Source organism: Saimiri boliviensis, chromosome 9 (genome assembly GCF_048565385.1).
Source record: "Saimiri boliviensis isolate mSaiBol1 chromosome 9, mSaiBol1.pri, whole genome shotgun sequence".
Classification (NCBI taxonomy): domain Eukaryota; kingdom Metazoa; phylum Chordata; class Mammalia; order Primates; family Cebidae; genus Saimiri; species Saimiri boliviensis.
In genome coordinates this window covers 121,579,181-121,592,308 of record NC_133457.1, presented here as the reverse complement: position 1 = coordinate 121,592,308, position 13,128 = coordinate 121,579,181, and the positions used below count along the sequence as shown (strand labels likewise).

Sequence of the window (13,128 nt, the reverse complement as noted above, 5' to 3'; positions counted from 1 at the left end):
GGTCACTTGCTGCACCAAGCTGTCATGTCTCTTTGGTTTCTGTTAATCTGAAACATTTCCTGAGTCTGTCTTTGAATTTTGTAACACTTACATGTTCAAGAGTACTGGCCACATTTTTTTGCATAGTGTCTTCCTGTTTGGCTTTGCCTGATATTTCCCTGTGATTGGATTCAGACTCTGTCTTTCTGGCAGGATTATCACGGGAGTGATGTGTTCCAGTGTGTCATGGCAGGAGGCACAAGACTTCATCTTATCCTAATATTGGTGATGTTAACTTTGATGACTTAATAGATAGACATAGGATCTGCCGAATTTCTCCGATGTGCTCTTTGTTCCCTCTGGAAGTAATGAGGAGAGTTACCCTGAGACTGTTTAAGTATACTCTTCTCTGTCAGACCCTCACCCACTAGCGTTTCTGTCTGTTGATGATTCTGGTTGGCATTCTACTGTGCTCCCTTCTCCATAATTTCCTACCATTTTGTTGAGGATTTTCATATCTATGTTTAAGAGGACAATTTTATTTTCCTATTATGCCTTTGACAGGTTTTAGAATCAGAATTTTTCTAGCTTCAAAAAATGAGTTAGGAAGTATTCCCTCCTTTTCTATTTTCTGAAAGGTTTTGTTCAAGATTGGAATTATTTTTTTCCTTAAACATTTGTTAGAGTTCACCAGTAAAACCTCTAGTCCTAGAGTTCTCTTCGTGAGATGGTTTTTCATAACAGATTTAATTCAGATACAGTGCTATTCAGATTTCTTCATCTGTGTTACTGGGTAAGTTGTACATTTCAGGGAATTTATTAATTTCATGTAAGTTGTCAAATTTGTTGGGTTAGAGTTGTTCACGATATTCTTTTATTATTTTTTTAATGTCTGTAAGATCTGTAGTGTTATCCCCTTTCAGTTATGATCTTGGTAATTTCTGTGTTTTTTTTCTTCTCTCTTGATCAGTCTTGCCTAGGAGCTTTTCAATTTTATTTATGTTTTCAAATCAGTTTTTGGCATTGTTGGTTTTATCACTTACTTCTTTTTCATTAATTTCTACTTTTTATTATTTCCACCCTTCTCTTTTCTTGAGCTCAGTTTGCTTGTACTTTTTTTTAGCTTTTTAAAGAGGAAATATTTTTAAGCCTGCTTTTTCCATTTGAAGCACTTAAGGCTACACATTTAATGTTAATACCTATGTGGTATATTAACTCTTACATCATTAAGAAATGTCTTTGACAGCAGTACATATTTTACAATCAACTATGATTGTAATATAACCACTCAAGCATTTTTATGCTTACTGCTTATTATAGTATATTTGTTTATACTTTTTTACTCTCACCTTATATGTCTTTAAAGTGTTTCTGCTTTTGTTAGCATCTAGTTGGGTCCTGCTTTTATATCTAGTCCAATTGTTTCTGCTCTTTAATTAGTGTGTTTAGCTCATTTATATTTAATGTAATTATTGATATGTTTGATTTTATTTCTGCCATTTCTGTTTGTTTTCATTTGTCTCACCTTTTTTTTTTTTTTTTTGTTAATTCTTTTCTGTTTTCTTTTGAACTAGCAAATGTTTTTTAGCTTTGCACTTTAATTCCTCTATTAGGATTTTCCGAAAATATGTCACCTTGCAACAGCGTATTTCATTCACTTGCTTAGGTTACTGTTTCTCTATGAACTGCATCATCTTCCCTGCGCATTTACAGTTCAGAGATCAGCCAAGGATTAGGGTAGGCTTTCATCACAGGTTTTGGAGCTTTCCTTTCTTTGGCTTCCTTCTTCCTTCATAGTAAAACTGTAGCTTTAAAAAATTCGTATATGTATGTATGTATTTGTTTCAATAGCTTTAGGGCCACAGTGGTTTTTGGCAACATGGATGAATTGTATATTGGTGAAGTCTAGGATATTAGTGTACACATCACCTGAGTAGTGTACACTGAACACCAATAGGTAGTTTTTCATCCATCACCCCACTCCGACCCTCTCCCCTTCTGTCTTCAGTGTCCATTATATGACTGTGTTTGCCTTTGCATACCCATAGCTTACCTTGCACTTATAAGTGAGACTATGGGGCATTTGGTTTTCAATTCCTGAGTTACTTTACTGAGAATAATGGCCTGCAGTATCATCCAAGTTACTGCAAAAGACATTATTTTGTTCCTTTTTATGGCTGAGTAGTATTCCATGGAATATATATACCATATTAAAAATATATGTATATATATTTTTCCTTTCTTTTGAGATAGCATCTTTCAGCCTGTTGCCCAGGCTGGAGTGTAGTGGTACAGTCTTGGTTTACTGCAGCCTTGATCTCCTGGGCTCACGTGATCCTTCCACCTCAGACTCCCAGGTAGCTAGCTGGGACTTCAGGCATGTATCACTACACCCAGCTAGTTTTGTTTACTTTTTGTAGAGACACATCTCACTGTGTTGCCCAGACTACCACATTTTCTTTGTCTTTTAATCAGTTGATGGGCACTTAAGTTGATTCCATATCTTTGCAATTGTGAATTGTGTTATAATAAACATATCCATCCATACAAGTGTCTTTTTGATAGAATGATTTCTTTTCCTTTGGGTAGACACCCAGTAGTGGGATCGCTGGATCAAATGGTAGACCTACTTTTAGTTCTTTGAGAAATCTCCATAATGTTTCTCATAGAAGTTGTGCTAATTTACATTCCCACTAGTAGTATATAAACATTCCCTTTTCACCATATTCATGCCAACATCTATTGTTTTTTGACTTTTTAATAATGACCATTCTGGCTAGGATAACATGATATATCATTGCAGTTTTAGCTTGCATTTGTCTGATAATTAGTGATGTTGAATTTTTTTTTTATATGCTTATTGGCCATTTGTATATCTTCTTTTGAGAAATGTCTATTCATGTCATTGACCCACTTTTTAGTGTGATTATTATTATTATTTTTTTCTTTCTGATTTGTTTGAGTTCCTTGTAGATTCTGGATATCAGTTCTTTGTTGGATGCATACTTTGCAAATATTTTCTCCCATTCTGTGGGTTGTCTGTTTACTCTGATCGTTATTTCTTTTGCTGTGCAGAAGCTTTTTAGTTTCATTAGGTCCTATATATTTATATTTGTTTTTGTTTCATTTGCTTTTGGGGTCTTAGTCATAAATTCTTTGCCTACACCAGTATCCAGAAGAGTTTTTCTTAGATTTTCTTCTAAAATTGTTTATGGTTTCAGGTCTTAGATTTAAAATCTTCAGTTGATTTTTGTATAAAGTGAGAGATAAGGATCCAGTTTCATTCTTCTCCATGTAGCTAGCCAGTTTTCCCAGCACCATTTATTGAATAGGGCATCCTTTCCCCAGTATATGTTTTTGTAGGCATTGTCAAAGATCAGTTGTTTTTAAGTATTTGGCTTCTGGATTCTCCATCCCATTGCAATTGCATTGTTCTGCTTTGATACTATTACCATGCTATTTTAGTTACTATAGCCTTGTACTATAAGTTGGGTAGTGTAATGCCTCCAGATTTGTTCTTTTAACTTAGTATAGCTTTGGCTATTCTGACTCTTGCGGTTCCATATGAATTTTAGGATTTTTTTTTTCTAATTCTATGAAGAATGAATTGGTATTTCAATAAGAATTGTGTTAAAGCTGTAGATTACTTTGGGCAATGTGGTCATTTTTATGATACTGATTCTCTAATCCATGAACATGGGATGTATTTACGTTTGTTTGTGTCATCTGTGATTCCTTTGAGCAGTGTTTCGTAGTTCTCTTTGTAGAGCTCTTTTGCCTCCTTACGTATTTTATTTTTATTTTTTTGTAGCTATTGAGTTCTTGATTTGATTCTCACCTTGCTCATTGTTGGTATAAAGCAGTGCTACTAATTTGTATACGTTGGTTTTGTAACCCAAGACTTTACTGAATTCATTTATCAAATCTAGGAGTCTTTTGGAGGAGTCATTAGGGTTTTCTAGGTATGAGATCATACTGTCAGCAAACAGAGATAGTTTGACTTCCTTTTTTCTGGTTGGGATGCCATCTTTTATTTCTCTTGCCTGATTGCTGTGGCTAGGACTTCTACCTGTAGCTTTTGCTTGAGGTCCAGCTACCCTTCATAGCCATGTAGAATGGGAAGTACCCTCAGACAAAAAGCAGCATAAATACAAAATTTAATCAATTTCTTTTTCTTGTAAGGGTCTATTCTTTAGTTTCTCCAGAATTTGGTCATTTTCCAGTGCTTACCATGTCCTGCTGTCACTGGATGGCTCACCTCCCCACTGTTTGTGTTTAGTCATGTTGTTTAACCTCTTGCAGCATTTCCTTCTCTGGAAACATGAGGATAAATAGTACCCATGTCATAGGATTCTTGGGACGGTAAAATGAGTCAATGCACATAAAGTTGGAATGTTTGTGTATTGGGCACAAGGTGGGGGCCTGGCAGATGGTCACTCTTGAGCTTCAGACAAACCCTTATCCAAGTCAAACAGCAATGTTGGGCCTGCTGTTGATCTTATAACCTGACAAAACTCAAAAGTAGGTGTTTTTTATTTTTCCTTCTTAGGTATTTTGGGAATATTTTGAATATTGGCTTTTGGAATATATCTTTAATGCTACATGTGACTTATATGTTTTGGTATTTTAAGTGATTTGAAATTTTTTTGTGTTATTTATAGATAATCTGCAAAATGGCTTCCATGCTGAGTAAGAGTACAGTTGAACACCTGCTACTTCCTCGATTCTGTGAACTGTGTGGTGACAGGAAGCTCTTTCAAGTTCGGAAGGTAGGAATGTAAGAATTCCAAAACTCCTAAAGTTAAACAATTGAAAATTGATTTCTCTGAAGTTTTTGGACTTCTTCAGTAGACATAGTCTGGGGGATAAGTATGGTCAGTGTGAACTATGTAAGGAAAATAGCTGAGCCATGTTGCCAGGTTTTACTGCAATTAGGAAGTGCATAGAGACCTGGAGATAAGCGTCTGTGTGAGTAGACCTGTTGCTCTCAGGCACCGGGTGAGAGTTAGGGGATCTTGCTGGATATGATTAGATGCCCAGGCTTGCAGGGTCTTTGATTATCTGTCGTGATTTGATCCAGAACCCTCTTATCTTTACTGTACCTTCCAACCCCAAAATCCCTTTTAGTCACTTTTCACTTGGTTGTCAAATTCTTCCTTTTGAAGCCTGTTACCACCCCTCCCTCAACAGCCTCCTCCTCCACCTTGCCGTGTAACTGGCCATCACCCCTCTGGTCTCTGTTCCTGATATACAGGCAAGACAACAGGTCTCCTTTACCATGCAGGGAATGTAAAAGGCCTCTTTTGCCTTATTGCTAACCAAATGCATTATGTATCAAGATAAATTAGGAGCCAGAAAATCCTAGAATTTGGCACCTTATTGTCAATCTGTTTTTGATGCAGTGGAGGCACTTAGTGTGGTGCTGTGTGGGCGATGGGCTTGGTAAGGGCTTGTTAGCTGCCTGACTGGAGGGATAATTGCTCTCAAGTTTCCTGCTTGTTAGTTTTTACAATTTGTTAAGACAAAAAGAAAGATAAGAATAATGGATATGCCTTTTGCCCTTTTAAGGTTTGTGCTGCAAATTTTGGTGATATTTGTCATGCTGTTGGACAAGAAGCCACTGAGAAATTTTTGGTATGTGACATTTTGGCCAAATGTAATTGTTGATTTGCTTCTTAATGCACTTTCAAAATCGCTTAAATTTTATGAGTCTGTTACTATGGAATGGCAGCTCAATTTTGCATTTGTTAATTTCAAATTTCTTGACTTCTAAAGCTAACATTTTCCTAAGCATTAGGTAGCTGGTCTGTGGCATGGGCTGGAAGCAACTCCGTCTTCTTTCCGGTGGGCTTCTTTCCTGTCACCTCCTTAGAGGTCATTTTTCCCTGGTTTCTTCTCACTGTGCAAGCTGCTCTCCCTGTTCTCTCTCTGCTGCTCTTTCTAGAACACTACTTTGCCACTTCACAACTGGGCCTCAAAACAATTGGGATTTTTTCTTGGTTTACAGGTTAAAATCTAGAGCCTTCTGGGCCTTCCAGGTAAACTGTAGGTGCCTTTTCTGCCTGGCCTCCAGTCCTCTTTCTCAATTGTGAACACTCCTCTGGCCTTGGGGGCGGGGTCTCACCTCTGGCCATGTATCTGAAGCCTGGGGAAGGCCCAGGCCTCTGCATTTTTGATAAAGTCCAATATGATTCTGATGCACAGCAGGGGAGAGATCCACTTCCCAGACAGCCAGGTGTCTTCAGCGTCCTTGAGGCTTCCTGCTCTTTGATATGTCTGGGCCTCTGCTCGCTAAGAACATCTTCCCTACCTGATGGGACCTTCCTCACACTTCCAGCCCAGCTTGAATTGCCTCTGTGAAGTTCTTTTCCTGCGGTGCCAGAGAGTCATCTTTTCGCTTCTCAGTATCCTAGTAGCATTTGTTCAGAGGAGCTGATCATACTTTTTTGATGAGGCGCGTCTTAAGGACAGGGACCTCATTGTGTTTGACCTTGTTTCCTCCGTGCCTACCCTGTCAGTACCTGGCACCTAGGAAACTGTGCTCAGGAAGCATTTACCTCTTTTATTTGACAGAAGATACTCATTCTGTGGGTGAGATTTTGACCTCAAAAAGTTTTAATCTTTAAATTGATTTTTAAATTTAACTTCAGAAGCTCATTTTAGTTTATTCTAAGCATAAGCCATGCCAACACAGTTCTAACCCAAGAAAATTTTTAATGGGCTGTTGCTTTGAATATACAGTGAATGTTATCTTCTACTTAATATATCTGAATGAAGAATGGCAGTGAATAACATGCTAATCATTTGTAGGTAGAGATTGCCATGATTATATTATACTCCCATTTGCGAAGCATTGTAAGCTAATTATTTTATTTTAGGATATTAAAAACAAAGTCTTTTTAAAGGATAAATTTAGAAAGGGGATGTAATTATGACCTTTATAGAGATATGACATGATCATGTTTCAAAGATTTTATTTAAGTCATTTTTTAATGAGGAAAACCTGTAAGATACTACAGCCAGTTTCACAGAGAACTCAAAGGACTACACGTTTATAGTCAGACCAAGGAATACTGACGTGGACTTACAAATGCATTCAAAATTGGTCAGTACCCAGGTTGATAATTGATTACATTTCACCGGACACAATTTGCATTTCTGTTGGCAGGAATTATTTGCATTACTATCAGGTTTTATCAACTTCTGTCACTTTAGAGTTGTAAAATAGCATAGTCAAAGACAGTGATAGCTGGATGGGTGAGCTAGTTGGAACATCCACTGTTTCAGAGTCTTTCACAATCTTCTTTACAATTTTCATAACAAATATCAGTCATCCTTCCCTTTCTGGGATTTTCACTATTATCTGTGAAAGGTAACCCCAAGTCAGTTACTAAAATTAGGAGGTAAAGGAATTGTTTATTTCTTTCACTTTTCGTCATTTCTGTTTGTTTCAGAGGATCCTTTTCGACCAGTATATAGTTCCCTTTTCTTTCTCATTAATTTCTGGATATGCCTTCATGACTTCATTAAAACAGGTTCCAGCACTTTGGGAGGCTGAGGCAGGCAGATCACTTGAGGCCAGGAGTTCGAGACCAGCCTGGCCAACGTGGCAAAACCCCATCTCTACCAAATGTACAAAAAAATTAGCCTGGTGTGGTGGCATGTGCCTGTAATCCCAGCTACTTGGGAGGCTGAGGCAGGAGAATTGCTTGAACCTGGGAGGCGGAGGTTGCGGGGAGCCGAGATCACGCCACTGCACTCCAACCTGGCGACAGAGCAAGACTGTCTCACAAAAATAAATAAGTAAAATTAAAAAAAAATTACAAAACAGGTTCTGCCCTTCCTCAGGGCCTCCACTTGGAGTAGCACTCTTTTGCTTGTTTTGGCAGATCCCAAAATTCTTTGAGCTCTGCTCAGATGCTGTGTGGGGCATGCGGAAAGCCTGCGCCGAATGCTTCACGGCTGTGTCGCACAGCTCCTCCCCTGAGGTCCGCAGAACCCAGCTCTCCCCGCTCTTCATCAGACTCGTCAGCGACCCCTGCCGATGGGTGAGTGCCAGCAGCACTGACCGGACCCTGGCCTCCGTTGCCCAACTGTCCACCCACATCTGGCTTCTGGGCTGGGATTCCTTCTGCACTTGTAACTTTTTATTTTGTCCCTTCAGTTAACTGATTGGTATAATCAGATTTACACCTTGTGAGGTCTTGGGAAAACCAAAATCTCAGAAGCTTTGGGGTGAATTAAGATGGTGATGTACACCATAACATAGCAAGTGAATGTCATGAAAATCTTAATTGAGAAAGAGAAAACTATGTAACTGAACTGTTGCCTTTTCTGTTGCTATCATAAACATGTCTGTAATGATTAATAAGGTCTGTTCAAATACTTTATGAAAGGTATTACTCATATAAAATTAATATTCTGGAAGAATGAAAGCAGTATAATGGGGCTAAATTTTTCCTTACTTTCTGTTGAATAACAGTTTATTTGGAATTTAGGGAGTGATTTAGACAGCAGTAAATCTCCATAGATGTACCTGTGTGGTGTCCAGCCATCTGTTGCAGCCTGGGATCAGGCCTGGCCGCCACTGCTGGCTGATGCTGTGTTCGTTCACCGCACTGTTCTCTCTGGTTCCAGGTGCGCCAGGCTGCCTTCCAGTCCCTCGGCCCCTTCATTTCCACCTTTGCAAACCCTTCCAGGGCTGACCTTTATCTTGGAGAGGATGGCGCCCTGAGCATCTGGCCACTCACCCAGGATGTGGACTCTGGTTTTGCCTCTGGCTCACCCACTCCCAGCAGTGGTGGTAGCACTTCCTCTGCCAGGTATGCTGTGGCTAGGTGACCACCAGGGCCCTCAGTGCACCTTAAGCACCCACCTAAAATTTCAGCAATTATCGATCTTGTCTTGAGTTTTAGTAACAGTGACCTTCTGGGTAGGATAGACTGTTAGGGCTTTAATTATGTAAAGAAGCAAAAAGTAATTGTAATAATGATTTTGAAACATGACTACTGGCTTATAAATAATGAAGCTTCTGTGTCTCCTAAATTTAGATAAAATATTCATTGAGATTAGTGATTAAATAACCTATAAAGAAAATTTTCTTTTACTTTTTGATTAATGAAGTTCTCTGGGCAATTTACATAGGGAAAAATGTGAAGCTTCCCAAATGTAGTTTTTTGGACAGGTGGGTTACATGCACATGAAGGCGACACCCCTGACCAACAGTGGTAGACCCTCCAGTGTTTGTCTAGTATTGCTCTTGATCTGGGCTTTTTCTTGTCTTTTCTCTGAGGCTGATGGGTATACACTACCCATCCTATTTGAGGTCATTTGTAAACATCTCTCCATTGTTGCTAGTATGTAGGAGTATAAGAGTGGGTAACTGATGCCTCACAGAATACAGATCCTTCCGAGGCTGGCCCACCCTCCCTCCATCCCTCTTCCATCAGAGTTCATTGAGCTCCTTCTGTATGGCGGGCCATGGGCAGTGTCTTCCTCAGGACCTCAAAGTGGTGAACAAATAGCCAGCTCTTACCCGTTTCAGCACCTTTAATTTTCTAATGCCTGCCCCCCGGTGGAGGTACTCCCCAGCAGGAAGTGGATGAAATCTGCCGCAGGTGCTTCAGCGGAAGTCGGGGCTGCTTCTGCCCTGGGATATAGTGGAGGCACTGGCTGAACTTTCAGGTGGTGTTGGCAGTGCCCTTCATACTCCCAGTGGGGCAACGGGGGTTGACTAAACCTCCTGTCCTCGTGAGATTTTAGTCTGCTGACATCAGGAGACACAGGAGGGGCAAGTAGTCAGCCAGGAAGTGGAGGACTAGGTGAGGATGTGGGTCTCATGTGTTTCCCTGTGACTTTCAGTGTATTACACAGTGCTAAAAGCTTGCTTCTCTCAGTTTAACTAGTTCAACAAAGCCTGTGCAGATGGAGCCAGAGCTACCTGAGGAAGGGACCTCAGCGAAAACCAGTAACTTGTCGCCTGTCAGTAGCTCTGATGGCCTAATGGAAAACCCCGTGGAAAGCTCAGTGTTGGCTGGGGCTGAGTTGACCAGGCTTTCCCCAGAGGCCAGCGCCTTCTCAAAGCTTTCCGATATTCATGACCTTCCCGTCAGCAGCCACCCTGGATCAGATTCCTGGGCCTGCCCAGGGAATGCTGAGGATTTGTTCAGTGATTTTCTTTATTGGCGAACTCCTCTCCCTGACATAAGCGAGGACTTAGAGCTGTTTCTGAGTGAGGCTGGGCCTCAAGAGGATGACTGCGGCAGACCCAAGACTGTGCACAACAGCTGTGTGGCCCGGAGTGAGATCCAGAAAGTCCTTGAGAGTTTGCAGGAGCATATGCTGAATGATCCAGATGTTCAAGGTAAACGTTGTTGATTGTCGCTAAAGAGAAGATGGGATGTTTCTGTGCTGTTTGTTGCATTTTGCCACTTCCTTCTTCTCCTGCCCTGCGTGCTGATGCATGTGCATGTGCACCTATGTTCATTTATCCTGTGCATGCATTGAGGGGAGAGAGTTGCTTAGTCTCAGCACAGCTCGAAACGTCAGCGATGCCTCTGTGTAGGTACCTCTGCAAGGATTTTGCTTCCTAATTTTGCAGATGGACCTGCACACAGTCTGCAAACAGTTCTAATAGAAGAGTGGATAGTTCGTGAGCATCTCTGTAGCAGGGGAAATTTTATTAGCTCCTTGGACACAGTGTTACATCATCTCCCACGTAGGATGCCCTTTCTAGTTGTGAACAGCCAAGGATGGCGTTCCTTCTGGAGCCTATTAACGCAGCCCTTAGCTAAACTTAAAGGTTCTTGTCTTTGTACAGGAAGGAAAAGTACAACTGCTTCTTTGGGGCATTTTTCACTTGATGACTAGTGCTCCCACTGAGCATCTGCTCAGGGAGCCGGACCTTGCAATCCATATCCATTATCGGGAGTCTTCTCTCTCTGAACAGTGCTATATTTGTATTCTTCCCTGAGTTGGAGAAATTGGAAAAAAAACAACACTTGCTGCTGTTGCTGGGCAAAGATTTGTGAAGCTTTCGGGAAGGGAAATGTGAAAATTCAGTTAGCCCTGTGATTATTCTTTGTCCTTAAATTTATGAAGGAAATTAAATCAATGTTTACTGAAGGAATGGGCACACGTAACCTATCACTTCTAATAGCTATAGACAAAGGTCTGTTTTCGGACAACACAGTACGAAGCTGCCTTAATCCCCAGTGCTAAGACCTGGGTTGGGGGCTGGGCAGTGATGACTGGCCCCTGAGGCCTTTGTGAGCTGGTTAAGGGGATTGTGTAGGCAGCCACCTGGTAGGGCATGGCGAGGGCTGGGGATGGAGGGGATGCGATGTGCAGAGGAAATGTCTGGGAGAGACCCTCACGTAGCCGGTGACATTTGGCCTGGGCTTTAGAGATTGGCTGAGAGCCCACCATTCAGAAAGAAGTCAGGGGATGAGTTTCAGAGGGTTCTTTGAGTTCCCTGAACTCATTATTTGTAAAATCTTGCATGTATGTGCATACTTAATTTCTTTGTAAGAAAAGGCCTGTAGCTTTCTTCAGAGCTCAGAGGGATCCATGATCCCAGAAGATTCAGAAATAAATGATGCATTTTATTTGTGAAGTGGATATGGCAGGCAGGAGATGTCACTCAGGCCATGGAGAAGGGCCTGGTGTGTAGCACTGGCGAGGTGGGGCCTGTCCTGGGCACAACACAGAGCCAGCTACAAGCTCCCACTGTTTTGATGAATCTTGGAGTCTACCAAATTGAACTATCAGAAGCAGGATGTAGGAAGTAATGTGTGTGTGTGTGTGTGTGTGTGTGTGTGTCTTTAGGGGGGTTGGGGACATTAAAACATCCAGTTTATTTTTACAGAAAGGTATGTGAAATATTTTATCTTCACTGTTCAGAGAATCTCAAACAGTCATGCTCTGGACAGAATGGGCAGCCTTTGGGGCTGAGGGAGAGCGTTACTCATCTGAATGTCAGTGGATGTCTTCATCATGTGTGTGTGGGTATGTGAGAAAGTAGCTATCCTGCTTTATAAATCGGGGAGCAGGATACCCTTCACTGAGCGGGCGGACCTCCCAGTCATCCTTGTTCAGTGACATCATGCTTTCTTTCTGTGAAACACGGTGGAGTCAAACTCGGAGTTTTCCTAGTTGAGACTTTTCAGGTTCAGGTTTGATGTTCTGTACATGGCTGGCATTTAGTTGAGATAGTTATTATTAATGGCCAGAAATATCACCACCTTGCTGAGAACTTGTCTTGAGACTCCAGAGCACCGTCACTCCAGAACACATCTGTGTCAGCATAGCATACCGCTACCGGGTAGCTTAGTGCAGATTATGTTGTTTTCAAGACTTCTATGAAGTAAATTCCCACAAACCAAATAAAGTTGTTAAAATTCTTGAAACTTCTCTTCCTACAGCTCAAGTTCAGGTATTATCAGCCGCACTGAGAGCTGCACAGCTTGATTCCGTGAATGAAACCGAGAGCAAGCCGACAGCAGGTCTAAATGAAGTGTCCATTTCAGATCCCAGTTCTGCCTCTGACAATCAGATCACTCTGTCGGCTTCATCATCTCACAATGAGCTCTCCGTGGCCAGGATATTACAAAGCACAGTAAGCGTTTGCTCTATCCCTCAGCCCCCGACGATGTGACAGAAATCACAAAGCTGCATTTTCTCTTATTAATATATCCCAGCAGAGATGATAAATGGCGAATTTCATTTGATTCTTAAGGTCATGTTTTGGATAACCAGACAACCAATCAATCAGGTGATTGATAGTGCTGATGCGCTCCCACGAAAATGGGGTGGTCACCAGAAAGTACCTTCCCTCTTCTCCAGAGATGACAAGAACTTGTTCTTTGGGGAGATTAACCATGTAAATGCTCTGTGTCACTGCTAACATACAATGACATGTTTTAATAATAGTGGAGGGTGAATTCAGGCAGTTCCTGGAATTTCAAGGGGACGAGGCCTCCGAGAGTGGCCGTCGCACCAGCCCCCTGTTTGCTAGGAGCTCTGACATACATGGGTGCTCCAGTGCTGCTCCTGGCATACTGTTTCTCAGAGGAGAGATTTTGAAAAAGCACCAGTGACCCCCCTTCCTCCTGTGGGTGGAACCAACTCCTTGTGAGACCAGGGCCCCAA

The 13,128-nt window shown here is 41.4% G+C and overlaps 1 protein-coding gene across 5 annotated transcripts in view; it reads left to right on the top strand.

The window, feature by feature from the left end:
• The window catches only part of LOC101042189 (serine/threonine-protein phosphatase 4 regulatory subunit 1-like), an 80,011-nt gene that overhangs the window by 53,287 nt on the left and 13,596 nt on the right, over nucleotides 1-13,128 (top strand). For all 5 annotated transcript variants that reach the window (XM_074406702.1, XM_074406701.1, XM_039479402.2 and 2 more), the window contains 6 exons: nucleotides 4,641-4,748; nucleotides 5,548-5,613; nucleotides 7,869-8,027; nucleotides 8,617-8,801; nucleotides 9,876-10,342; nucleotides 12,402-12,595. In XM_074406702.1, the coding sequence (XP_074262803.1) occupies nucleotides 4,641-4,748; nucleotides 5,548-5,613; nucleotides 7,869-8,027; nucleotides 8,617-8,801; nucleotides 9,876-10,342; nucleotides 12,402-12,595 (1,179 nt within the window). The remainder of the gene's footprint in view (nucleotides 1-4,640; nucleotides 4,749-5,547; nucleotides 5,614-7,868; nucleotides 8,028-8,616; nucleotides 8,802-9,875; nucleotides 10,343-12,401; nucleotides 12,596-13,128) is intronic.